Raw genomic sequence first — 27237 nt, 5'->3', positions numbered from 1 at the left:
CTTTTCATTGAATCATCATTTTGGTTTCCCCAAAACAATTTTTTTTATTTCAGGATGTGCATTTTAATAATTACGTCCCCGTGTTTGTTTCACCACAAACACATTTTATTACCAATAATAATTTTCTCGTCATTACAAAACACATTTTTTGTTGTTGTTCATTAAAATAAATGCGTTCACATTTAGCTCACAATTAAAATGAAAGCATTCCCATTCCACACGCACCAAACACATTAGAAGAAGACATTAAAAGGACAAATTATGGATTATTTGGGGATTTATTTTTTTAGTATGGTCAAAATGTATTCTAGCCATGAGGAGCGATGGGATCGATTTTTGTCGAGCTGATAGACGGACAGCGCCCCTCTTTGGCAACACTCATTTTTTTCCCTCCCGCTTCCACGAGGAGCCAAAATCTCGACGTGGATTTTTAGTGAGGAAAAAAAACTGACGCTAATTATGATTATTTGTATTGTTTTCATTATTATTATAATAATAATCATTATTATTATTATCACAATATTTATTATTATTACACGCTTGGCACTTTGATGTTTTTTTTTTAATTAATACGAGGACAATTCATAAAAAAACCTAATTGTGTTTAGTGAAGCCAGCACGACACATGTGAGGGGAATAATAATAATAATCACCATAATACATTGAGTGTTCTTTTGTGACGTCACATTGGGTGACCAACTTAATTGTGTGCACTGGTGAGTTGTGTCAAGGGCAGCAATGTGTGTGTGCGTGTGAGTTCCATTTGCATTTCCATTCTGCTGTGGAAATGATGAGAGACTTTTTTTTTTTTAACCCGCGCGCGCTTTCGAGCCTCGCGGCGCAGTCTGTGGGCGAATTACATTTTAAAAGAAGGCGAGAGAAATTAAATAAGAAACCGAGACCACTTCAGGGCTATTAACATCTAAAATATCCCCTGGAAATTTCCACCGAAATACACATGGCCAAAAAAAAATACCCAGGGTGCCATCACTCTCATGCAGACCCCTCCCTTCTTACGCCCCCCCTTCCACACCCCACCCCTGCAATCCAATCGCGGTGGTGTCCATCACCGCTTTGTGGAGCTATCCGGCACTGATTTAAATAAAAGTTGGCCGCGTGATTCTTGAGTGGTGTCACAGAGAGAGAAGGCAATAAAATGTGATTATTCAGCCATAAGTGGAAACATATTAACTTGAAGGCCAAATGAAGACTTTCAAAAGGTCAAATTTGAAATCTCATTAGCGGGTGGGCGGGGCTGTCGTCACGTGTCTATTGGATGTCATGACAAACGTATGGCAAACGTCAAAAGGTGATCAGAACGTTCAGCGTGGGACAATTTACTGCCTCAATTATGGAGGTTAGATTATGAAGTCAGGTGTATAATCTAGATTAGAAAAAAAAAGTTCCAGGGCGGGTGTCCAAATTGGTTTCAAACTCGAACTACAAAAACCCGTTTGCTTCGTTCAGTGCGTGAGAAGAGGTGACCTTCCTGACCGAGTAGAACATGGGCATGCTTGGAGCAAACTTTTTCGTCAACCCGACCTGATTACTTAAATTTTTAAATTGGGGGACAATTAGTTGTGTAAACTCTTATTTCTTTGTTGTCAAATGTGGGAAAGTCAATTTTCACAACAAAACTTTGAATTTGATTGATTGTTTCCGTCAAATGATGAGTTCTCTGCTCTTTTTATTTTATTTTCCCCTGCATGCCAGTGAAATGATTATTACAATACGGCTTGAGTGACAAATCACAAAATAAATGCGCAGAATGCAACTAGTAAAGTCCTCGGAATGAAGTCCTCATTATTCAGTGATTTAAAAAAAAAAACATTTTTGTTTTTTTACACACTTTGGCCTTTTTTTTAATGGCATTCAATCCTGCCACTTTGGTTATTGTCTCTTCCTCCAACCACAGCAGTGAAAAAATATTCTTGCGTCTTCTCACGTAAGAATTCATCATTTCATCACAATACATCATTAACAGCAATGTGGTGCTAATGAACCCGCCTCCTCTGGTGTGCGTGTGTGTGTGTGTGTGTGTGTGTGTTTTTCCCAGTGATGCAGCGCGACTTCTTGCACTCCACCGGCATCGGCGCCAAACGCCAAGGTGCGTTGCTATTAACAGAAATGTTAATTGTGATGTCACAAGGGCGGGAGTCAAGGTGAAAGCTGCGCTGCAAAAAAGAAGACCAAGTGTAAGCTAAAAATAATCTGGCAGCACACAATGATCCTGCAGTCGTGTTCGCGGCAAGGGACCTCTTTTTTTTTCCCGAAGAGGTGAAAGAAGAGGAAGTCAATGAATCGGAAAGATACATTTTTTTTTGTTGTCTTTGTTTCAACGGGCCTCGTTTTCCCCCGCAAATTGTATAATGCTGCTCTTTGTTCTACACGCCACATGAATAGCTTGTCCTGAGCAAGCACACACAAAAACACACACGGACGAAGTGATCATCTTAAAAAAAAAAAAAAGGGCCCTGGTGTTCAGTTGGCCTACTTTCCAGTGGGAAGGGGAGCGCCGTTCCGGGGAGGGGCGGCCGCGGGAGAGCGCGGAGGATGTTCACGCACTCTGGGAAAGCTAGCGAGAGTGATGCGAGTCAACATCGTCAACCTTCTTCCCCGAGCACGTTTGCCCCGCGTGCTTCCTGCCCTCGTTTCACGACGGAGTTCCCTTCCTACGACCGCAATGTAACCCAAATTTGGACCTACTTGTACAGTGTCGTAGTCTATGTCTTACCTAACGCGCTAGTAGAGTGATTTTCTTTTCCCTGTCAAATAGAAAAGTATTGTTTTGGCGCCATCTTGTGGCATGTTGGTCCCAAAGATTTAGTTTGTAACAAGGAGTGGGCTTGTCTTTTCGTCAGGTCATAGCCCTGTCTAATATTATAATACAGTCACTCGCAAATAAAATGCCGCTCTCTGACACAATTTTTTTAATTTTTTTGATAAAAAAAAAAATCCAAAAAGTAACACAATTTCATTTGCGAGTCAAGTGATTTCGAAGCATATCACGGCACTGTAGTACTTTGCCGCCATCTTGTGGCAGCTGTCAGCAATCTGTGGTAGGGCTCTGTAAAATGTCGTGAGTAGTTTTTTGTAAACTGAGAGCCCTGCTTATTTTCTTGGCTATGTCTCTGTTTGTATCGGGTAAAAAGTAGCGCCATCTAATGGGCAAACCTGAAAGATCCATTTCAACGTAAAATGAATTTGAACCAAAGGTGTAAGGCACTGCAGTCTTTCGGTAAAGTAATAATTAAAGTCCAGGTCACGCGCAAATGAAAAACCGAAAGTAAACAAACCTCCTAACCTCAAAACGTCCGTACCGTCCTGAACCGCCGACCCACTCGTATTCTTGTTTGACTTTGCAATTGAGAATCCTACTGGAGCTTCAAGCGGAAGCTGAAAAGTCGGCCAAACTTCGGCGGGGGATTTCACTTGTCAATTCCTGTTGGATTTCAGCAGCATTAGGACGCGCGGTGCACGCCATCTGCTACGCCTGCTGATCGATAGCGCGACAGGTCTGCGCCGCCGCTCGTTGAGGCCTTCAGGTGGCAGCTCAGGTTACACAACACCAGGCCGCAAAGGGGCGGGACGGGGTCGGGAGGGGGGCGGGGGGGGAAGAAGGGTGAAGCGGGTGCTTCGGAGTTTTGGCCCGACAGACTTTTGGCGAGGAGCGGTTTGATAATCTGGGGCTTGGTGTACAGCGCCTAACCAAATGTCGACATCTGCGAGGGTGCGCGTGAGGGAAAGCTCCTAGGAGGAAGAGGGGATCATCATCTTAGCTCTCTTCACCTTCAAGCGCGCCTGTCGGGCTTTAAAAGGCAGATGAAGAAATCCTAACGTAAACACACCGAGTCCGGTTTTCATCGCGTGTGCGACACCGAGGTAAAGGGGCAACCTTGGCAGGTTGCTAAAGGGCTTGACTTTTTCGTTGCCCTTGGATGTAAACATTCATGTAGCCATGTACGCTTACAATGTACGTCAGGGGCGTCCAAATGTTTTCTTTTCCATGGTCGCATACAGGAAAATGGAAAAATGACATTCTTTACCTTTTATTTATCATCAGTGCGGGTGCGGCTACGATCAGCAAAGCTATAGAATGGTGCCTTGGGATTCGCGCTTAATATTATATATATAAAATTTTATATTTTTGTTCTATTTAGTTTGGCCTTGGCAGTTGAATATTTTTTTTTAAAAAATGTTTGCTATCTGCTTAACTGCAGCTTGTTTTGAAATGAGTTGAGTTTGCTGTCACAATTTTGTGCTCAAGTAAAAAGTTACATTTTTTAAAAAAAATTAAAAATGAAGCATTGTATCTGGAAAACCTTGTAAATTAAGTCACTTATAACTCATGGCGTCATTGAATTATTTGTATCAAAACTATGTCTAATTATTTCAATAAATAAAAAATATCCAGAGGCAAAACAAAAGCAATCTGTAGCAGAAAGTGGGGCAAAATAACACAATTCACATTTACTGCTGCTGAATTTCAATTATCTTCCTTCATTGGAGTAATTTTTTTTTGTATTTGCAAGTATAGAAAAGCTCTGTACAAAAGCATTATGGTAGATGTTTTATTTTTTTTGTATGTAAAATAAAAATAAAAAAAATCTACTTGTTGTTTATTTTGGGTGTAATCTCACTCTTGGCCACTAGATTGGAGCACACTAATATGTTTGAGAAAAGAAGAGTGAAAACAGGAAGTATTTCAAACTCAACCTATTTTACACTGAAGATAATCCTCTTTAATCCTGCTTTTTACGCTTACAAAAAAATGATGACTTTAAATTCATTTTATAACGTACATCTTTTGGTATGATCATTTATGTATGTTATGAGATGATAAATTTGTTAGTTAGGGAAAAACAGCATTTGTTTACTTTATGGCTCTCTCCGGATTATATGTTCATAGTCATAATAGTATGGATGACGAGATGCCACCCAGGCCGTCGTTTGAACACCATATAGATATATATGAGTGTGTGTGTACGTGTGTGTGTGTGTCTGAGTAAGTGGCCGCACAAATGTTTCACTCTTTTGCTCCACGGCGTGTGTGTGAAAGTGACTTTGACTCTCCTGAGGAAAAGTTTGAGCATCTGTTCCGCCGTGTAGTCTTTGTCGAGAAATGAAATATTGAACCGATTGAGTGCGCCATGAATGTTTCACTTGCACGACGCCGATGCCGATTATACGGGGGGGGGAGCGGCACTTTACACGCACTACCCGACATGTTGTTGTTGCCTTTAAGTGCGCCAGATTAGCGCGCCGCAAACCGTTCGGTTCAGTTTAGCAGAGACATGCTCCTCTAACGACAACAGCGACAACACACACACACACACACACACAAACATGATGAAAACACATACTAAAGTGTTTGTGGTCATCTTCTGGTGTTGAAGAGCTAATTGCTAACATCAATATACCGACATTACAACTGGAGGCTTTTTGAGACTCGCTTGTGGAAAAGCAAGAAAAGTCATGTGTAGCAAACACTAATTTTAGGCTGCTTTTGACAATTTCCTCTGAAAAAATAATTAGCGGAACACTGACTAATTTGTGGTTTACTGAGCAGGTTTTCTCACAAAAATGATTTGTAAACACCGGCTAATTTGTGGGTGATGTCATAGCATTTCCTACAAAGTCATGAGCGGAAGAACAAGACACGTTTTGTGAATTACTTCCCGAAAAGTAATTAGTTGAAACTTGAGTAATTTGAAGGTTACTTACAAAAGTAATTAGTGGAAAAATGTATAATTTGAGGTCAGTATTTGGTAGGATTTCTTAAGAAAAAAAAAAAAAAAAAAGGTAAATAGTGGAAAGTGGCCTACTTGGGGGTTTGTCGGATATCTTACAAAAATTAATTAGTAGAAAACGGACACAATTCTAGGGTTGCTAACAAAAAGTAATTAAAAGAAAACCGACACGTTTTTTGGGTTACGTACAAAAAGTAATTAGTACCTGGCAAATTTGAGTTTTGTGTTTAGTAGGACTTCTTACAAGGTAAAAGGTGGTCTACTTGTGGGTTCATCGTATTTGTAGAAGACTGATCATTTTTTGGGGGTTACTTACAAAAACTTGTTTGTAGAAAAGGTCATTAGTAGAACCGTGATTAATTTGTGGTTAGTATTTTGTAGTCTTAAAAAATGGTAGAAAGTGACCAACTTGTCGGTTAGCATACATAGCTTACAAAAAAGTACTTTTGTACAAAAATGAATAATTTGTGTTACTTAATGGACTTCATATAAAGCAAGATCTCCGAAAACTGACGAATTAGTGTCCCGTATTTGTGAAAAATTGTCAATTTTGTACATTTAACTCCGTTCTGCTGGGTGCTGACTACTTTCTACTCACGAGCGTCGCTTCAGGTGCTCACGTTTGCTCCCGATATCCCGATTGTTTGACGTTAGCATTTGGCTATCACGGCAGGGATGATAAAATGGTGTCGTGAGTAGCCTTTTGTGCGCCACGCTAGGAGAGTTCCGTCGCTAAAAGGGAGGGACAAAAGCCAGAAGGCGCCACGGGTATAAGGTTCCGCCCGGCGACAATGGCCAAAGTTTCAACTTGCAGTGCGATGGGTGTAACTTTAACTGGAATCGTGTGGGTCAAAGCCCGCCGAACAAAGTGGGTGGAAATGCCGCGGGAAAGCGTTTGCGCTCCCGTGAAGGACAGCTTCAGACCCCGGGCCGGCCGATGCGGGCTAATTAGCGACACTCTGTTTTGGTTAAAGGCCGGACCCTGATTTAACATTAGAAAAGCGAAAAGCTCTGCGTCTTAACGGGAAATCCAACAAAGGCTGATTAATTCACAGCCGCCACGAACACGGTCAATTTTGTATCGCATGTGAAACATTCATCGGGCCTCTGCTGTTTTTGGCAGCGGAATTATTCAGTGGCACCGGTTCAAATGAGAAAGGCGGCCTTGGAAATGAGGCGAGGCTTACGGCGAGCCATCAGGTGAGCGCGCGTACAATGCCGACGTGTAACGTTTACACTGCGCTTGAACCCGCACATACAAGTAAAGGTCCCTGTGGCGCCGTGCTCTTCTCACATGGATTTGACGACTTGCCACTTTATTAGCTGCTAAGCCCCCCCCCTCCTCTCCTATACATGTTCTGTACAGGGTTGGAGTTGGGTTGGGGGGGCTACGTTATGAGCAGGGATTCTCATTGTCTGCTAGCGTTATGAGAAGGAAGAGTGTGCAGTACTCATTTCCACACACCCCCAATCCAGCAAACAGCACCCCGAGAGGATACGCCGACTGTTGGAAGGCGAGCTACAAGTGCAATTTAACCCATCTTATTTACAATGTGATCGTTTTACAAGGACATGCACTCTGCAAAGGATCAGCGTCTAATATTTCTCCTCAGTGTGATTCATTGATTTTTTTTTTCTTTTTCAGAATATATTTGATGTGATGTCCAAATAAGCCTGTAGTAAAAATGAAAAAGTCAACCTGAAGAGGAGCTTAATAGACTGGCAGCGCAGCGCAACACAAACACGGTTAAATTAAATTAAATGTTAAATCACGTGTAATTAAAGAGGTGCTGTGTGATACTTAAAGCGGGAACTAGTTGGTGGCGTTCACTGTGTCATCTTCACGCCTTGCAAAAATGGAAATCACGGTTGAATAATAACAAGTGCCATACTGCCATCTAGTGGTCACATCACCGCACTGTATGTAAAAGATGTACGGTTGATGCAACGATACAAGCAGTGAAGAGCTCTGCACTCGAGGCCTCCAGTTAACTGACTTAATCCAGTTTTTAATACTTTCACGTCAAAATTAACATAAAGAAAACATAAAACACACCATTAATAAACATTAACGTATGGTTTGCTCTGACCAACTAATCAGAGGACAGAAAAATTATAACATCACTGAGGCAAAAAAAAATAAAAACCTGAAAGTCTCTTGACATGCCCTTAGCCTTAGCCCTTTAAGATGAAATAAAAACGTTTGAACTTAAAAATTAAATAGAACTGAGCTAGTATTGGGCAGTGTGCGAACCATTATAGGGAGCAAGCAAACTACTATTTTATAAACATAAACCTCTTCTGGCATACAAGTAATAATAAGTGAACCGCTGTAAATTTAGGGCAACTCAATCCATGCAGTGTTCCCCCGCTTATTTGCGATTTTCTACGTGTGAATATTGTTCTGTTATTTGCCGAAAAACATCAAAGCCATGTCTAATGTAAAAGTATTGCTTTGGCGCCATTTTAGTGAAATGAAAGCGGCGCACTGTGTTCTGTATTCACGTGGTTTGTTTTAGGATACTAAAGTTTGTTTAAAAAAAAAAGCCACATGAAAAGAAAAAAACTGAGTAAATTCTCACTTGCTGCCTGAAGAAGTCTAAAAGTCTCGCAACACGTGCTGACATCATACTTGATGACAGATTGACTTTTTTCGCACTTTCCGCATGGAGTGGTGGGGTTCTAACGTAAAATAAACACACCTGGTTTTGTCCGTGTTCGGGGTTGAACACCAGAGTGAGAAGAAAATGGAAGAAAAAAGATAAAGGCTCACATGAAGGGTGGAAGCAGCGGCGCGTCCTCCGCGTCTGACCTCCGGTGGTCTGCGCATGCAAATCAGATCAAGGACCTCAAGCTCGCTCATCTGCCGGGCCTCCTGGCTTCCAGCTCGCCAAGGCGGACGGATGCTATAGAGACAACATAGCCAAAATCAACTGAGAAAAAAAACAAGGGTGTTGAATAATTAATTGTGTTTGTCTTTTGCTGCTTTGTGTGTGCGCACGTGTGAGTTTGTGTGCCTGGACGCAGCTTCAGGCCCCTGAGCGCAGCAATGGTTAGTTTTAAAAACTGTCTGATGGACAAAACAATGGGGAGGGGTCTATGTTTGTGTGTATACGTGTGTATGTGTGTGTGTGTGTTTGCAAGGTGTTCTGTGAGGTTGTGTGTGTCTATGTGTGTGTGTCTATGTCAAGCGAGAACCGAGGGGGGCTTTGTGTGATTTTGGTGGTTTACTTCACACAATTTCTTACAAAACGTGAGCGCTACACTAACTAGCTTAACTACAATCGCTAAATTTTGGGTTACTAAGGATGATTTCTTACAAACTGTGAAATGAAATGCCATAGACTGGCTAACGAACAGCATCAGTGTTGTGGCGTTATAACCATGAACAGATATTTGAGCATAAATAGTGGCGCAACATAGTAGACAAATTATAGGACAATACGCACAAGCATATATTCTTCATCCTCCGTGAAGAATAACTAATATTATACGCCAAAAATCCTTTAGTAGAAAATCACGTCAGTTTACCACTTTTAACCAACACCTGAAAATTAACTACTTTTTTTCCCCCGTGTAATTAATTTTTCAATGTTAGAATTTTTGGTTTGTTTGTTTTTGGCAGGGTCCAACCTCCGGGTTTTTTTTTTTGGGGCGGGGTGCTTATTGGTAGTTTTACCCCCCCATCTGAATATTTTTTCAGGCAAATATTTTTTCCAGTACATTTAATATGGCTGTCAATTTGCATGTGGACCCACGCCCTATTCCCCACGAATGGCAGGGTTCCAATGTACTGTATATCCATTTGGCTGTACTATACTGCCCCCTGGTGGCCGGGGTACAAACAGTCCAAGCAGCAGAACAATATCCATTGAATTGATGTAAAAACTGCTTGATTTTTTTCACATTTTATCCAACATTTTGTACAGTTTGGGGGAGGCAAACGGTGTTTCTATTTTACTATTTCAAAAGGCAGAGAGTCGAAATTGACCTACTTGTGGGTTCACAAGAGAGTGCTGTTTGATTTTAAAGACTACATATATACAATATAATACATTTGTGATGTATGAAAGGTGCCTGGATGGCTTTCTTTTTTCTTTAAGCCAGCACATAAAACATAAACAATAGGTGTGTTGTGTGTAAGAGATGCGTTCAAAAAAGAAAAGAGAAAAAAAAAAAGTCAATACACCTTCATTTTGCCGGCGCTGGTAATGAGCCATATTTTCCTCGGAAAATGGCGTCTTCTCCGGAGGCGGCGTGTCTGCTGAATGTGGCCCTGATCCTGGATGAAACAGAAGGCTCACCAATCAATCTCTCCAGGTTGCCCACAGCCAGAGAAAGCAGCTGCACCACATGTTTGCCCAGCGCCACAGCGACACGTTAACATACGGCCGAGCGCGGGAAGCGTCCACAAGCAGCCTCTAGCTGTCTTATAATGAATTCCCGGCGGGATCGGGAACTATCAGAGTCAGTGGTGTTACTGGAGGCTCGGAATAAAGTCAACACCTCTCCTTATACCTGATCAAGCTGCAAGCGCGGCAGCCAGTGAGCGAGCAAGCATGCTCACAATGCGAACTGAACTTTAGAGAAAAGTGAGGACAAAAATCCAATAGACGCGGCAATTAGGATGGGGCGCTCGTTAAAGCGCAACGTTTCCAAAAATGTGCGCTCAGTCAAGGTTGCGCTTTTCCTCGCGCTGATTGTCGAGTCTTCTGTTTTGGCAAAGACGTTCAAACAAATTCATTGTTTTGCACATGGTTGAAATGTGGACTTTTTAACATGGCACCGTTTTCAATCAATTCTCATTTCTGATCTTGACTACAGACTTCTTTGTTAGCCAAAATGTTAGTCCAAATGAATGGACTCCCCGCTAGTTGCAGCTACTCACTTTATTAAATATTGTTAGTATAATTTGTAATTAATGACATAATTCAATAAAAAAATGAAAATTATCGTCACATTTTCTCCTAACACTATTCTTCCAGTGATGGAATCCACAGGCAGAAAATGCAATGAAAACAGCAGGGGCCCCGAAATTGAACCCTGTGGAACACCATACCACAGTGGGAGCAGGACTCAGACTATAGGCAAGAAGTTGTTGACTCAGCATCATTTTAGTTTTGTTATTCATTTATTGTTTTAACTGTATATGGAGTTCTGCCATTATATGTTAGCATTCAGGTATCAGAGGATTAGTGGTCATTTTAAATATGCAACAACAAGCCACTTACGAGCTGAACTAGAATGAACGTGATACATTTGGCCAGCAGACATCAAAACAACTACTGGTAAGACTTGGACATATATGATAACTACACAAATTAACGTAGAGATTAAAGAATATGACGTGGAAGCAACAGGTCGGCATTCTTCGTTTTGCATCCTTGAATGAAGAGATTTGTCTGGCTTCTGCTGACAGTGTAGAAAAAAGTGAAAAACTGGAAAGAAAATAAAAGTATTTTTACCCATTGAGGCAACACACACAAAAATTCACGCAAAAAAATAAGCCTTTTCAATATTCTTTAATGATTAAAACACTTTCAAATGTTTCTGATGAGGAACATTTTTTGTTTAATAAAACGCAAAGTGCAACACTTTAAACAATTTGGTGCTTTCTGTAACGAATAGTTTTACCCTCTCAACTGCTTTGTTTTGGTAATTCTTGCTTTTTTTTAACTATATATTATAAACTAATGAATTCGTGAAATTTTCTAGCGGTGACGTCACATCATTAAAGACTTCTGAGGAGCGTCAGCATGTGGACACATTTTCAGCACTGTTGTCATCTCGCCACTAGATGGTGCTCAATAACCGTGAAAGACAAACGCCAGCAATGTGTCAAGTTTATCGACACTACTAACTTCAATAAATCAAAAACTCAAAGGGAAGTCACAACAATTTAAAAGTCTAGTTTTTTAATTCTATATTTTTAAAACGTAATATTACCATGCATCACATTATTGTACTGCTATGCTAGATTGTTCTTTATGATTTTACAAAAGTGCTGCAACAGCGATGGTACGAAATTTAGTTTAGTGTAGTCTTCTCTTTGTGGCTCACTTGTGCACTGGTGTTTAATATGCTTAGACTTGGCACGCAGGGTCGTGAAAATGTCAAATGTGAAATTAAATAGCACTTAGAACGGCTACTGGAGGCGTATCATCACACATTCTGCATTTACGGTTTTTCTCCACAAAGTGGTGCTTATGCACCCGTGAAATACAAACGATTGTAAACTGTCATAATTATGTATTTTATGTCGCTTCTTAAATAGAAACGATTAATACAATTGACACTGAGAGAAATTAATTGTAAATAACGCAATAAGTTTTAGATACTATTATAAAACGCGACCTTTGAATTGGATAATTGGATGGATGATGAAAGTTACGCTGCTGTACCAGGTAACAAAGTTACCGATTAAAAATTATATGTATAACAATCACAAATAAATATGCATCATTTTAAACTAGCCAACTTCTTCCCTCGGTGATGCTGGAGCAGGATGCGCGCGCGTGAGGGTGGCATGCGTGCATGACGTCACCACTCCATGTCCCGTGCGCCATTTTGGAAAGGGGGAGAGGAGGGAAAAAAATCACGGATAATTTGTGTGGTCTTGACAGATCCTGAAGCCCCGGCGTTTCGCAGCGATCGTGGATGTTCACCGTTAACTCCGAGCCAATCGCGCGCGTCGTTTTGGTCATCGGACGCGCCGTGTTCAGCAAAAAGCGCTGCTAAATGAAGCAATGGCGGGTGAGCGACTTCAGAGGGAAGCAAAAGGATCCACCACCTCGTTTAGCTCGCGTGTATGCGTATATTTGTGTGTATGCGTGTGTATATATATTTATATAGATGTATGGGTGTATGTGTGAGAGATGGCCCTGTGTGTCTGCAAGTTAGCCGGCTAAGCTAACTAGCCTGCTAGTTGTCAAAACTGTGTCACTGTCAAGTCATTTTTTTCCATCGAAACGCAACGCGCTGTCTCGACAAAACTGACACTCTTCTCTGTTTGTTTTGTTTTTCACCTTACAGGGGTTGCAGGTGGAAATGATTTTCAGTGGTGTTTCTCTCAAGTGAAAGGAGCGATAGATGAAGATGTTGCGGAAGGTATGTTGCTAACGTTAGCATGGCTAGGCTAGGCTAGGATGGAGGAGGCGAGCAAGCCGTTCTTTCAGGCTTGGCGCGTGTTATTTCGAGGCCACCGCTGGCATCGCTGCGGCTCGGCTACAGTCTTTGAATGTAGTGCGTTCGTGTATTTGTGTGTCGAGCGTGCCGTTAGTCTTGAAACGTTGACGCTACTTGTGTGCGCGGCTAGCTAGCCGAATGCTACACGGCGGCTAGGCTATTAAAGGGGGAGCGCCTGTGGACGTGACGTCATTGCGCTGCGCCCATAAATTGTCGCGTGACATCACGCTCGAGTTCATTCATTCTTTCAATGGATCAAATATAGTATTAACGTCTACAATTAGCAAATAATCGGCTTTATATGTGCATTAGAATGAAAAAACAAATATTGTTGCATGTACCTTAGAAGCAATGGAAGCACAGGAACGTTAATGTGCATGAAAAATTGGAGATGTTGGCCTTCATGTGGAATTTCAGAATGCAATTGAAATGCACTTATTTTGAGCTCCCCTCAACTCTTAAATGTACATCCAACTGATTGAATGATGCTTTATTCATCACATTAAGGGAGTTAGATTCTCACAGCAATTAGAGTAACAAAAAAAAAAGACCAACCATGAAAGAAAAACGCAGCATTTGTGTAGTCCCAAGCGGAAGAAAATCACATCCCTCTGAGCTAGAAGAAAAGCAGACAGATTAAGAAGAGTCCAGACTGTCGCTAACTACATTTTTCACTGACTCTTGCATGTGTGACCAGTAAATTAGCTATTTAACCCATAACCATTTTTTAAATGTTTTGGTGCTAACAGACCTCTAAGGAGAATGAGATTTTTAAGGTGCTGTCTGTTGGGCTGTAGCAAGTTATTTAATAATAAAGTAGAAATATAGTCAATGTTTTAGCACTTTAGGCACTACATGCGGATCCCAAATTTTATTGCATCAACTCCATTTGTACCTGCGTCTAAAAAGCGAAACGTGGAGAGTCTTTGCACAAGTGAATGGGGCAATCATTGCCAAAAGCTTGTCAAATTTCTCTCTTTTCTTTATTTCTTGCCCGTTACCTCTCATTGTATTATTCACGTGTTGCTGTTTTTTTTACCCCTATTTGTGTTTGTACTTTGTATTTTACTCTGTACAGCATCCTTGAGTGTCCTGAAAGGCGCTTCCAAATCTAATTTATTATTATTATAATTGAACTGCAGTGGTAAGGCCAAGCTGTTTCTTCTTTGTGGTCCGATTAAAAATAACATTGTACAGTGTATGCAGCGTTTCCAAATGTTGTTTGTTAAGGATAAAATTAGTTAATGCAACGGTCGCTCAGTAAGTTTGCAGTTGCGTAGCCAGTCCAGTTACGTCATGTTCGGCTGCGTCGCCTTGCGTGCGGCGGGCCTAATAATTGATCAATAGTTACTCGCTATTGCGAGCCTTCAATCAGGATGTTCTCAGCCACTGAGCTTAGTGTCACAGTGTTCTTCAGAAAGGTGCAACACTGACTGGAAGAGTCACAGAAAGGCAAAGAAATTTTGGTGACGTATATTGCTTTAAACACCCGTTGTGAATTTGGACGTTGTCACTGTTGGAAAACAGAGTTGTGCATAAAGTACTGAAACTTTGAACAAGTGCAATCTAAAGCTTAGGGAAGGTCTTAAAGAAGTTCACCTTAAGTGCATTTTAGGTTCTTGCTGAATTTCCACAGGAAAGTGGAATAGCTCTTCATTTTTGTGATTAGTGTAAATTTACAAAAATAATAATCCTAAATGTAGCAATGTGCTCTGATAACGGCACATGCTAACGTGGCGCACTCATCTGGCCGTTTTCTTGAAATGCCAATTTTTGCACTTACTAACACTCCCCTTGCCCGGGTCAATTTGGACGTTGACCGAGGTTGTAGGTTATACAACACGCTACGCTGCCTACGGTTGTTGTTTTTGTCGTTCGTCGTCTGCCATTTTAGCTGTCCGATATGCTTGACCTTTGTGATTTTTATTCCAACACCGTTAAGCCGGGAAAATGTTGACATTTATCTTTGGGTCGATCAATCATTTTGACACTCGGGTCATCACAAATTTTGCACATACTCAACTGTTTATGTGCAGATAAAATGTAAATGATGTTTTTGTGAGTTTATGCGTGACACAAGCTGTTTTTGTTGTGATCATTTTTTTTTTTTTTAAACGGCACGCGACTAAGTGAATGCAGATATTTTTACTCCTCATCATGGCAGCTTGTCGTTTCTATTTTTAGCTGACATAATCTCCACGGTTGAATTCAACTATTCCGGAGAGCTGCTCGCCACGGGAGACAAAGGCGGCAGAGTCGTGATATTTCAGCACGAGCAGGAGGTATTAAAATTTAAGCGAGTGCTTTGAGTTTGTCATCCGATTGGGTCGCTAATATCGAATTGTGTTTTCCCTTTTTGCTTCGCAGTCTAAAAATCGTCCGCACCTGCGTGGCGAGTACAACGTTTATAGCACTTTTCAAAGTCACGAGCCTGAATTTGACTACTTGAAAAGTTTAGAAATTGAGGAAAAAATCAATAAAATTAGATGGCTTCCACAACAGAATGCTGCTCACTTTCTACTTTCAACAAACGGTAAGAAATCTTTTTTTTTTTTTCTCCTTACTCTGTCAAACTACGACATCTCTAATTGAACTTTTCTTTTATTCAGATAAAACGATCAAATTGTGGAAAATAAGTGAACGAGACAAGCGGGCGGAAGGCTACAACCTGAAATATGAAGATGGCCGACTCATAGACCCCTTTAGAATCACCTCTTTACGGGTTCGTCCACTTTCACTCATACCCTTCCCATCTTATCGTCTTTTTTTATTTATTTATTTATTTTTTAAACATGTGCCTTGTGGCTGCCTTGCAGGTACCGGTGCTAATGCCAATGGATCTCATGGTAGAAGCCAGCCCGCGGAGGATCTTTGCAAATGCGCACACCTATCACATTAACTCCATTTCTGTAAATAGTGACCATGAAACGTACCTCTCGGCAGATGACCTAAGAATAAATTTATGGCACTTGGAAATCACAGACAGAAGTTTTAGTATCCTTTTTCTTACGGCTGTGGACATTCTTAGTCGTCATCCAGGATGTGGAAATTTGCAATAATGATTGGAGGACATTGGACTTTTCTTTAATTGTTGAAGACGTTTCACCTTTAACCCGAAAAGGCTTCTTCAGTTCTGGATTTTGAAGTGTGGAGTGTCACAATGGGGATGTTGGTGTAGATGGCCCGGCTGGCAAATTGATTCCAAACAAAAAATACAGAAAAACAAAACAGTTGGAGTAGCGGATGGGGCAGCACAACGTCAGTGAGCAGCTTCTTGGGTGACAGTCAGTCGTTCATTTGTGTCTCATTGGGTAGGGACGATCCTGTGAGGACCGTGTCCAAATTCTTTCTTTGGTAACAAAAAAAAAAAATGCTGCAATAGTTGCTATTTTTATTTTTCACATTGGAAAATTTGACACTTCAGCAAGAATCATGGAAGGTGTTGATGTGACAGGCCAGATCTTGCCCCCCAGGCCGTTCTAAATTTAGAACTGAAGAAGCCTTTGGTGTCCAGTTGCCTTCCTTCAAACTGTTTTTCTTTTTTTTTCTTTTTTTTTTTCCTCTCTCTCTTTTGTTTTGCATTGTGATGCTCCAGGGCTGCTCGTTGTCGCCTTTAACCCCCCCGCTCCCTCGCAGATATTGTAGACATCAAGCCCGCTAATATGGAGGAGCTGACAGAAGTCATCACGGCGGCAGAGTGCCACCCCCACCAATGCAATGTATTCGTGTACAGCAGTAGCAAAGGCACCATCCGGCTGTGTGACATGCGAGCGGCGGCGCTCTGCGACCGGCACTCCAAGTGTGAGTAGCCGTCCGTCATCACTCCATATTTCTGTCCGATTTGTTTTTTAATTGTTATTTTGACGATCAACCGCAGTCTTCGAGGAGCCCGAGGATCCGAGCAGCCGCTCGTTCTTCTCCGAGATCATCTCGTCCATCTCAGACGTGAAGTTCAGTCACAGCGGGCGCTACATGATGACACGTGACTACCTCTCTGTCAAAGTTTGGGACCTCAACATGGAGAACCGGCCAGTGGAGACGTATCAGGTACATTTGCAGAATTTATTTTTATTTTTTTTTTTTTGTGTCCTCCTGTGAGTCATCAAATCAGACTTGAATGGAATGGTTTCTTGTCAACATGTTCAACGCCATCTCCTGCCCAGTTGTCAGTAAATTATTACAAATTAGCTTCATGTTTTTTTTTGTTTTTTTTCAGGTGCATGAATACCTTCGCAGCAAACTGTGCTCCCTGTATGAAAACGACTGCATCTTTGACAAGTTTGAGTGCTGCTGGAATGGCAGTGACAGGTCTGTTTTTCCCTTTCAACTTTCTCATTCACTCTAAATTTTCAGCTGCCCGATTACGGTTTTCAGCTGCAAATTTCACTACTTGACGCTTTGTAGTCTGAGAATATGGTTCTCTTGAGGGCCGCATATGTGTTCAGTCGTTCTCAGTTGTCTTGAGGAGTAGGAGATATCAGTGCATAAGACTACAGTGCCCTGTCGTGGCTGCTTGTGAAATTACTTTTTTTTTCTTCCATAAGTCGCGCCAGAGTATAAGTTGCGGGACCATTCAACATATGAAAAAAAAAAAGTGTGACTTATAGTCCAGAAATCCGTTAAAGGTGGTGATACAGAGAGCTAAAATTCCTCCCTCTCTTCCAGTGCCATCATGACGGGCTCGTACAACAACTTCTTCCGAATGTTCGACCGCAACACCCGGCGGGACATCACTCTGGAGGCATCCCGGGAGAGCAGCAAGCCGCGGGCCACGCTCAAGCCGCGCAAGGTGTCCACAGGCGGCAAGCGGAAGAAGGACGAGATCAGCGTGGACAGCCTGGACTTCAACAAGAAGATCCTGCACACGGCCTGGCACCCCAAAGAGAACGTGATCGCCGTGGCCGCCACCAACAACTTGTACATTTTCCAGGACAAGATCAACTAGAAAAGCGGGACGGGCTTTGGGGGCGTCCCTGTTGTAGTTCAGCCTACTACGTGTCCATCTGTATAAGAACAAGAAAAACGGCCTCGTCGTCCTCCCAGTGAAGAATTTTTGAAAAGCACGCGTCTACTTTTTTGGAGGCCGACCTGTTGGTCTGTTTTATTATGAATCTAAGCTTAGGTTTTTTTTTTTTCTTTTTTTTTTTTTTTTGGCCTTTTGGCATCAGGGCAATCACCACGCCCTCTCCTGCCTCCTCCCCTCCCTCCCTCGCCCCTGCCCCCCAGTGACCCAGAAAACGCCCTATCTGGGTCTAATTGACGGAGGTCAAACTCTTGAACGTCGATGTTTGTGTTGACATTTTTAACCTTCGTTTCACCATTTTAAATGCTCGGAAGCCGACCCCCACCCCCTCCGAGAAGTGACGTCGTACCGCTGTCTGAAAGGTTTTCGAGCCCCGAAGAGCGGATTAACGGCTGGCGGGGAAAAAAAATAAAAAGCCAAACTGTAACATTCCCTACCGTCGGCCGCGCATCTGCTGGTGGAGGTGGCCGTGAATCTGGAGAGCGGACTTGTTTTTTTTTTTGGTTTTTTTTCCCCTCCTTTCTTTCTTCCCCTCCTCGTACTTACTTTCCCCCCCCACCCACCAATACAGTGACATGATTTCACTGACTGTATCTACTCAAATACACCTTGTCCTCCACATAATAAAAAGAAACTAAAACGACAGATGTGTTTTTAAATTTAGAAGTATGTATATTGCTTTGCATGTTTTTATGTTGTAGAGAGGTGGAACATGTCGAGTCGCACCACTGTCCTTTTTTTTTTTTTTTTGGGAGCAGATCTCAAGCAAAACGTGTTTATTGAACTACTATTTTGGGGCTACCAGTTCCGCAACCACTGTTGGACACAACTAATAATGTGTGTGTGTGTGTGTGTGTGTGTGTGGGCGCGCGTGCCTGGCAAAGAGTGATTGTGTGTGTATCAAGAGCTTTTTTTTTTTTTTTGGGTGGGCTGGTAAAGCACACGGCACAAGACGGACAAAGGGAATCTGCAGCCTTAATTCCGACTTTCTATGAGTGACAGCTACGAGTTACGCCCCTCCCAGCCCGAGCCTCATGTGCATTATTTGTTAATTCCGATTTTCGAGCGTGATGTCCTCATACGCCGCTGCTACGTGTAGCTGTCCTATGAATACACATTTCACACATACACGCCGGGGATAAGAGTGCCTCCCAATCTTAGGAGTGTCGACAGCCCTCATCCGTGTCCTTCCTAATTCGGGAAGTTCCTCCAGACACATCGATGTGAATGCAGACATAAAGGTTACAAGTACATTCAGACAAAAAAACAAAACACACATTGTCTTTGTCTATTGATCCTCACATGGTTGCAATGTATTCACTTGTTTATTATTTTGACCAAAGTTCAATAAAATTTTAATTGTGTTCATCTTTTGGGGGATTTTCTTTCACATAACTCACAAAAGCCGCATGTGTTTTCAACTTTTATTGAACATCACGGACCATGCTTGTGCATCACGTTTTCTGTTTACAAATATCACAGCACAATTTGCAGTGAAGTAATCACAGTACACGAATGATCCCCTGGATACAAATGAAAAAAAAAAAATCACAATACACAGTACAGACATTTTTACCAACAAGTGATTCACAGCAAAGACGGGCGACGGAGCAGTTCATAAAACACGCAAATCTTGAGGAAGCAGCGGGGCCGATCTGAAGATTCTGAAAGGAGCCAGCGTTTCAGTCATATGGCCCAAGGTCGCTTGATTTTTCACATTCATTCTTCATTTAAAGGCATGCCAAGGTCTCATCACGGTCCGAATGCAACACTTCTCAGAAGGTGCTGTGGGAGGCCAGGCGCTTCCCGATGTAGATTCTAAAAATAGTCCACATGAATTATATATAAACACATTTAGGAAAAAAAAAAAGAGAAACCCAACACAAACGACACTGAAACCATAAACCTATTTGAGAAAGTAGGGTTTCAATTTAGGGTTAGGGTTTTACATTAGGGTTAGGGTTTCAAAATCGGGTTTCACATTAGGGTTAGGGTTTCAAAGTCGGGTTTCAATTTAGGGTTAGGGTTTCAATTTAGGGTTAGGGTTAGGGTTTCAAAATCGGGTTTCACATTACATTAAAGATTTTAAAGTAGGGTTTCACATTGGGGTTCCAAATAGGGGTTAGGGTTGTAAAGTAGGGTTTAAAATTAGGGTTTACAGCAAAACTCTGACCCTTATTTACAACACTATTTTGAAACCCTTACCCTAATTTGAAACCCTATTTTGAAACCTGATGACACAATCAATTTCAGACTTTTTATGTTATGACCCTGTGTACGAGTTTCACTTTTTGAATTAAACACCTGAAATGCAGTCAACCTTTTAGCAGCAGTACAACTACTTAAGACACTCGGGTACCGCACCGAGCCTTACCCGAGGCCGATGGCGAGGATGTGCGAGATGATTAAGGAGGGCAGGAAGAGCTGCAGGAAGTCGGGCGAGAGGACACCGCCATTCTTCATGACGCTGCTGTGGCGCATGCTGAGCGGGGTGGAGCGCTTGGGGTGCTTGAGCAGGAACTCCCTGCGGAGGAGAGCATCAAACTTTCATGGCCCTTCGTAGGTTTCCTCATTGACCGTTTTGTAATATTTATAAACAAGAGGCACCAGGGCACTTGATGTGGCAGAAAAGCAAGTGACTCCCAATCGCATGAACTGAAGACAAAAAAATAAATAAATGTTTGGGGTTGTGCCACCACGTCGATGTGACTGTTCCCATCGGGTCATTTCATTGCTTATCTTATGTTGAAGATTGTAAATTCCACCCCACGGCCCCCTCTAAAAATAATTTTTTTAAAAATTAAAAAAAAAACGAACCGGTGACATTTCCTTTTTCACAATACTTATAAAATGTTGTGGCCACAGCAAGTGTGATTAAGAAAAAAAAAAAAAAAATGAAGCTTACTTTGGCGGATTGTTCTCAGGTCGACTGGACCACTCCCAGATCCAGTCCGCGTTTTTCTTCATCATCAGCTCCACTTCCTGTCTTGTTTCTTGAAGGTCCTCATCCGACTAAAAACACACATTCGGTTGAAAAAAGTGAAACCACCAGTAAAGCAGGGTACACACATACCAACAATCACGTAGCGCACGCACGCTGTTGCAGCATTTTAATACGATATGGCTGATATCCAGCTTAAGGTCCATGTAATCGCATTATCTTTGTCGAGAGCCTGCTGACATACTGTGTCTCCACCTGGTACAGCGGCTGCACTGAGGCGGACAGAGTGAGGCTCCAGAGGACGGTCAAAACAGCGCAAAGGATTATTGGCTGCCCTCTCCCCTCACTGTCGGACATCTACACCGCCCGGTGCCTCACCAGGGCTCTCAATATCGTCAAAGACAATACCCACCCAAACTCACACCTGTTCGACCTGATGCCCTCTGGCAGGCGCTACAGGTGCATCAAATCAAGGACTAATAGACTGAGAAACAATTTCTTCCCAAGAGCCATCTCCATTCTAAACTCTCACACACACACCCTTACTTTGCAGAACAGCAACGTGATGTGTTTTTATATATCCTATTCAGTATTATTTTCCATTGCACTAACTATTCTCTTATTTATATATTTATCTGAATTATTGTTGTATTGCACTGGAGAGGGGAGCTCTCTAATCTCGTTGCACACTTGAGTACAATGACAATAAAGGGATTTCTGATTTCTTACTAGCAAGACACTAGTAGAACAAGAGTCTTATTTGTACTGTTTTTCTGACTACTAGTGTCCCTTTGGGCCTATTTGTACACCCTTAAGATGGGTATGAAACATTTTTTTCCCCACAAAGTCCATGCACTCGTAAGCTCTTTCTCCTCGCTGGTAGGCCAACGCTGGGATACTAGTGGCACAACTGGATGTTGCTTTTGAAGCAAAAATGAATAATACCTAACAACTGTGTGCTACTAGTACCACAAGTGACATAAAATTCTACTGGTTAACGCCTAGCACTTCACTAGTGCTATTAGTAGCACTTTGTTAGTGACAATGTATGCAGAAAGGCCAGACCAGAGTGGGAAAAAATGTGAGACGTACTACTAGTGCACTAAACTGTCTTACTAGTACGGGTGGATGGACCTTAAGCTGCATATCAAGGTAATGAAATCAATCCTAAAGGCAAACAGCATACCATAAGATATGATTTAGTTATTTTTAATTTCCTCGTCAAATGTAGGATCACTCGCATTCTAAAAATTAGTACGTGTGTACCCCGCTTTCAAATCAAGATAGTAGATCTTACTAGATGCAGTACCTGCAAGCTGCTTCCACCAGATCCTCTCCAAACAAGGGGGGTCAGCGCTCTGTGTGGGCTATTGTCAAAATGGGAGCAAAGGGTCATCGTGACTATCTGCATTTCCCAACCACTTAGTTCCCCTTTTCGAGGACAGACCTGTTGCACTGCGAGCTTCCGCCTGAGCTGCTCCTGCCAGACTCGTGTTGGGCGTCCAGCAGCATGTTTTCCACGTCATCCTGCTCAGTGGACGTGGGAATGACGAGCTCCTGGCTTCCGTGGTGATTGTTGCTTTGTGAGGCTGCACCGCTGAAGTGAAACTCCACCCACGAACCTGGAAAAAAAACATTAGGTGGGGGTGGAGTCTGGTGAGAGTATTGTGGGATGAAACAAAGTTTACGCTTAAAATTCAACACAAGATAGTGGGAATGACTTGTTTTATCTGGGAGGTAAACATAATTCAATGCAAGGTTGTGCAAGCGCAATGCAATCGTTAGATTGTAGACTCGTCCTATTTCCAGACCCACTCCGAAAACCTTAAGCTAAATACAAAATACATTTTTAAAAACCCCGTCGTGAGGCTTCCAAACAGTTTTTCCTGGAAGCTAGCGTCATTTTAACACAATACCTTGCAAACTCTCCTCCGAAGAAGAGTCCTTTGGTATCGACATGGCGCCGCTTGGCCTCTTTCTTTGTTTTAAGCGTTGACCGAAAATCTTCAATGTGGCAAATTCGCAAAACGGTGGCGAAATCTCGACCAAGAACCGAGCAGCAGGAGCTCCCTCCGAGCGACACACAATAACAATGACGAAATCAAGTGTTTACCTCGTCGCTGTGATTGGCCAAGGCGAGGGCGCGCGCCCTACGTAACGTATGTACGCCCCGCCCTTCACACGCTAGACTGCGCATGCGCGAACACGCTCGGTGGAAAGCGACCACCTTTATTGCGTCGGATAAATGTCACAAGCCGGAGTTTGATAACACACAATGACATTTACGTGATACATCACAAATAGAATGTTTCAACAGACCACGTCGGGGAAAATGTTGCGGGTTAATGAACGGCGGCAGTGCTGCACGTTTGACTGCAGGTGGCAGTAAAAGATCAGAACCCCCTCCCTCTCATGCTCATTATTTAGCAAGTTACACTGAGACGATGACCAGACTTTTCAGAAAAATAAAATAAATCAGATCATTCTCATTAAAAAAAAGAACAACTTTGTAAAATTACTTGGATCGTGCAAATGGCTCACTTAATCAAGCAATTGATTTCCCTCCACCCCAATATTTATAAACATGCATGACATTACATTACTGAATAATTTCTAAGAAACCGGAGGGCGTTAAGAGCACATAGCACATTCAATAAAATTTGGATCAGAAGACTGAATTTTCCTTGTGGAAGCAATAAATGTCTAAAAAACAAAACAAAACAATAACCAAAACATGTCGTGGATCATGTAAATAACTCAGTTAATTTGTGAAAAAAAATTATTTACATATATATATATATATATATATATATATATATATATATATATATATATATATATATATATATATATATATATATATATATATATATATATACACAAACTAAAATACTGGTGACAATCTTACAAATTTGTATATTTATTGCATTTCCATTACTTTTTCCAGGGCTAAAAGTTTGTAAACTCAAATTCGATCCAATACCATACTTTGGATACTTGCATAGATACTGTAATGTGTAGTGGTGCTCCGATTAATCGGCCACTGATGATGATCAGCTTTTATCCAGCTGGAAATTTGAAATATGTGTAGCAAATCCACGTGGTCAGTGTTTGTAATCAGTATCGGCCAGTGGCGGTCACTGGATGACCAGTATTGAAATCGGCAGAATACAACCCAGATTGAAACACCACAAAATTATTTTTTCTGCTTTGTGAATGCCATATTTCCTCAATGATTCAGTTGATGCTGTATTTACACATGCTCGACTATTTTATGTAGTGTGCAAATACTTGTTTTACTTCTAATTTCTTCCCAGCCAGTGCATTTTGACTCGTCCATGAAGTCTATTTGAACTGTGCGCGCTATCTCGCCGAGGCGACTCCAAATTTGAGGCGGGCAAATGAAATTAGGTTTTCCTCGCGTGGAGATTACCGTGACTGATTATTCCCTGAAAATTCAATTATTTCTGCAATTTAGGGAAGCTATTACTTTGACATGCGTCCTCCTTCCTGCCAGACATGAGCGTCTTCCTATTGTAATCTCGTCCACTTAAAGACACTTTGAAACAAACATGTCTCACTGGGTAAGAACCTCAATGTATCTTAAATTGCACTGCGCAATTGCTTCGCAAAAGAGAGGCAGATGTTTCTGAGAAGGGACATAATCCATTCCCAAAAAAATCTCTTTCCAGGTCTCATGGTGTGGAAACTCTTTTATACAAATAAGTGTGTCTCATTCGCGCGCTCTGCCCACCCATCAAAGTGTGAAATCAAACAACCACAACTTTTAGCTCGCTGTTTCTAAAAATGTGTCTGTGAGCGAGTTATTTTCCTTTTGTTGCGTAATAGTGGTGCGTGGAACACCATATCTTCGACAACAGCCAGACGACTTTTTAACTGACTGATAACTTTCCATTGTATATCGACTTTTATACAAATACTGTAATGCTTGCTCGAGGGTGTGTCCGAACGTGACCACCCCAATTACATTCAAGCTTGGAATTACTTTCGATATCACTTTTGGAGATGTGATCATCTACGCTGAACCGGTTCTGAAGGGCAATGCCACACCCACCGCACATGATGAAAGTGTATATGCTTTGCAGTTTAACATCCTCCATCTGTCTAATTCGACCAGTCTGAACATGGTAGAGATCCAATAGCGCGAAGAAGGTTAACACATAACACCTGGAATTTTGCGGCCCTTTCCTCCAACATACAATATTGTGACCAAGCAGATGTTTCTCATCCCTAAAAAAATAAAAAGCGTGTTGACTGTTAATGAAATGTCGACACTGTTGATTCAATAAGCAATGCATTCCTCCTTAAAAAAAAAAAAAAAAACATTCATGAAGCTGTAATCCCCAAGCAAGCAATCTCATAGTGTGCTGGCGTAAGTGGTTTAGATTTTCATAAGCTGCTGCCAAGATGTGTTGCCGGCGACGATAATTGTGTTAAATGTTATGGATGTTATATTCAACTCCACATCTTGGCAACAGACAGCGTTCGAACGGCAGCTAGTATCTTATATTAATATGATATAAGCAAAGAGAAAAACTGAATGCCGCGCATATGAAACGTTAATTAGATAAGGCATATAAATTGGTTTGGTTGAAAGGGAGATGAGAAAGAGGGGAGACAGGACAGGAAGTTGTAGTAAAGCGGGAAGACATTTCGCATCTGTTCCACTCCTGATTAGCACTGACAATTAACCACCATTTGGCCACATCCTGCTTTCTATCAGCCACGCACGTAAATAAATGGATCGCTACATTTTGATTCTTGACCTCAATACGAAAACACTGTGGATGTTCAATACAACTTTTTTTCAGAGCGAGTATTCACGTTTGAGTACTCACAGATCAAGTAGTGATGCCACGACTACCTATGACAGAAAAATGACCCAAAAATTAAATTTACACAATGATAGTAAAAGGTGAACAGAAAATTGAGTGTCAAAAGGCCACAGTGTTGCACCAACTACGAGTAAGAAAGATTTATTCAGATTTTTCTTAGTATCAGTAGTCGGTATCGGCATCTTTCAAGAGTACTCGATATCTTAAAATGAGGCCAGTATCGGCCCGATACCAAGTGACCAAGACAGCATTGAGCTTACGTTGATAATTATATGAATAAATATCAATGGAACACTAGTTCTTGCTCATATTATTTATTGTCTATGCAAACAAAAGGTCGTTTTTTCCCCCCAAAAAAATATTATTCACAAATGTGTCAAAATCTTCGTCTCTCAATAAAATCCAGCAAAGTAAATTTGTTAATCACAGTCCGGTATTTAAATTTTTAGGTCCAATATATTTGCATTTTATCTTTTACAACTGTTTGCTTTCAAGCGTGAATTTAAGAAACATCACCGTTCTTCCCAATACCGCTCATCATTAAATCTATTGCACACGCACATACACATTTTTAACCCCCCCAAAACATCTGTTAATTATGGATTAATATTAGAAACCTTCAAAGTCATATTTAATATTCATGAGCCATTATGAGGCCACATCAGTAGGAATTGCCTCATACTCTAATGGGAACGTTTTTTTTTTTAATTATTTTGTAATATTACAAAGCTTGAGGTAAGATCCCATAAATTACACACGTGTTAACTCATTTTAATTGTTGTTTTTTATTTGAAGTAGGACTTCTCTTAAAAATGAATTTGCTTTGCCGAGAGGAATCTGCGATGAATAATTGAACAGCAACTTCTTTTTGCACGTAAAAAGCAGTGTACTGTAATTAACGGAAAGAGTGAAAGAGAATGGAACAAGTTTCCCTGAAGGATTACTTTTTTTTTTTTTTTTATACGTATATAAACACAAGAGTTATATTGGGTAAATTCCACTTGATGCATGCGGCTTTCTTAATTCCACACGGGGGTTCCTCACTCCCTTGAGTCCTTAACATTGATTTGTTTTGCAATGCATTGCGCCGTTCACACAAAAATGCTAACAAGCCAGTGGCCTTATTTTATGAAAAACGAGAGCTGTTTGCCAACAAAAGCCCAATGAAACAGAATCATTTGTACACGTGAATTAATTTTGCAATTGAATCACTGCACTGTATAAAAGAACAAAAGTGTTGAATGGCATCGATTTTTAGCTGATAAAATGAAGAATAAATAAGTTAAAACAATGATACTATACAAATGTGGTTGTCTGTTTTTTTTTTTTTATATGCAATATCCCAAAAGTCACTAACCACTTCCTATTTTCTATTTCAGCTTTTATTCGGACAGCCGTGAGGCTATCCATTCATTATCTGAACTAGCTTCTACTGGCGTCTTCAAGTCACAATTGGCCTCATTCCACATTTTGACATCTTGC

At 41.4% G+C, this 27237-nt stretch overlaps 2 protein-coding genes across 3 annotated transcripts; one reads left to right on the top strand and one right to left on the bottom strand.

The window, feature by feature from the left end:
* Nucleotides 1–12247: 12247 nt before the first annotated feature.
* Nucleotides 12248–18517, top strand: LOC148330139 (serine/threonine-protein phosphatase 2A 55 kDa regulatory subunit B delta isoform). The gene is made up of 10 exons (XM_088304481.1): nucleotides 12248–12503; nucleotides 12783–12857; nucleotides 15120–15217; nucleotides 15303–15468; nucleotides 15545–15657; nucleotides 15752–15929; nucleotides 16572–16736; nucleotides 16813–16982; nucleotides 17152–17243; nucleotides 17601–18517. The coding sequence occupies exons 1-10, from the start codon at nucleotides 12497–12499 to the stop codon at nucleotides 17878–17880; spliced, it is 1344 nt and encodes a 447-aa protein (XP_088160607.1). The 5' UTR covers nucleotides 12248–12496; the 3' UTR covers nucleotides 17881–18517.
* Nucleotides 18518–19368: 851 nt separating this feature from the next.
* Nucleotides 19369–23001, bottom strand: bnip4 (BCL2 interacting protein 4). 2 transcript variants are annotated; one of them, XM_088304483.1, is made up of 6 exons: nucleotides 22816–23001; nucleotides 22347–22521; nucleotides 22197–22266; nucleotides 20864–20970; nucleotides 20333–20482; nucleotides 19369–19776 (listed from the first exon to the last, which is right to left on the bottom strand). In XM_088304483.1, the coding sequence occupies exons 1-6, from the start codon at nucleotides 22856–22858 to the stop codon at nucleotides 19734–19736; spliced, it is 588 nt and encodes a 195-aa protein (XP_088160609.1). In that variant the 5' UTR covers nucleotides 22859–23001; the 3' UTR covers nucleotides 19369–19733. The 2 variants fall into 2 exon arrangements, with proteins under 2 accessions (XP_088160609.1, XP_088160610.1); XM_088304484.1 differs by having other exon boundaries at nucleotides 22209–22266; nucleotides 22816–23000.
* Nucleotides 23002–27237: the final 4236 nt, after the last annotated feature.

This window comes from Idiotropiscis lumnitzeri, chromosome 9, assembly GCF_059441095.1.
Source record: "Idiotropiscis lumnitzeri isolate Australia: NSW breed Sydney's pygmy pipehorse chromosome 9, RoL_Ilum_1.0, whole genome shotgun sequence".
NCBI lineage: Eukaryota > Metazoa > Chordata > Actinopteri > Syngnathiformes > Syngnathidae > Idiotropiscis > Idiotropiscis lumnitzeri.
This window is presented reverse-complemented; position numbering and strand designations above follow the sequence as displayed.

Excerpts from the sequence above, each read along its gene's own strand:
- bnip4 (XM_088304483.1), bottom strand. The coding sequence starts at position 22,858 with ATGTCGATACCAAAGGACTCTTCTTCGGAGGAGAGTTTGCAAG. Across the intron at positions 20,483-20,863 it reads CCTGAGAACAATCCGCCAAA|GGAGTTCCTGCTCAAGCACC; the intron begins GTAAGCTTCATT and ends TCTCCTCCGCAG. Across the intron at positions 19,777-20,332 it reads ATCCTCGCCATCGGCCTCGG|AATCTACATCGGGAAGCGCC; the intron begins GTAAGGCTCGGT and ends GACTATTTTTAG.
- LOC148330139 (XM_088304481.1), top strand. Across the intron at positions 15,218-15,302 it reads TATTTCAGCACGAGCAGGAG|TCTAAAAATCGTCCGCACCT; the intron begins GTATTAAAATTT and ends TTTGCTTCGCAG. Across the intron at positions 17,244-17,600 it reads TGCTGGAATGGCAGTGACAG|TGCCATCATGACGGGCTCGT; the intron begins GTCTGTTTTTCC and ends CCTCTCTTCCAG.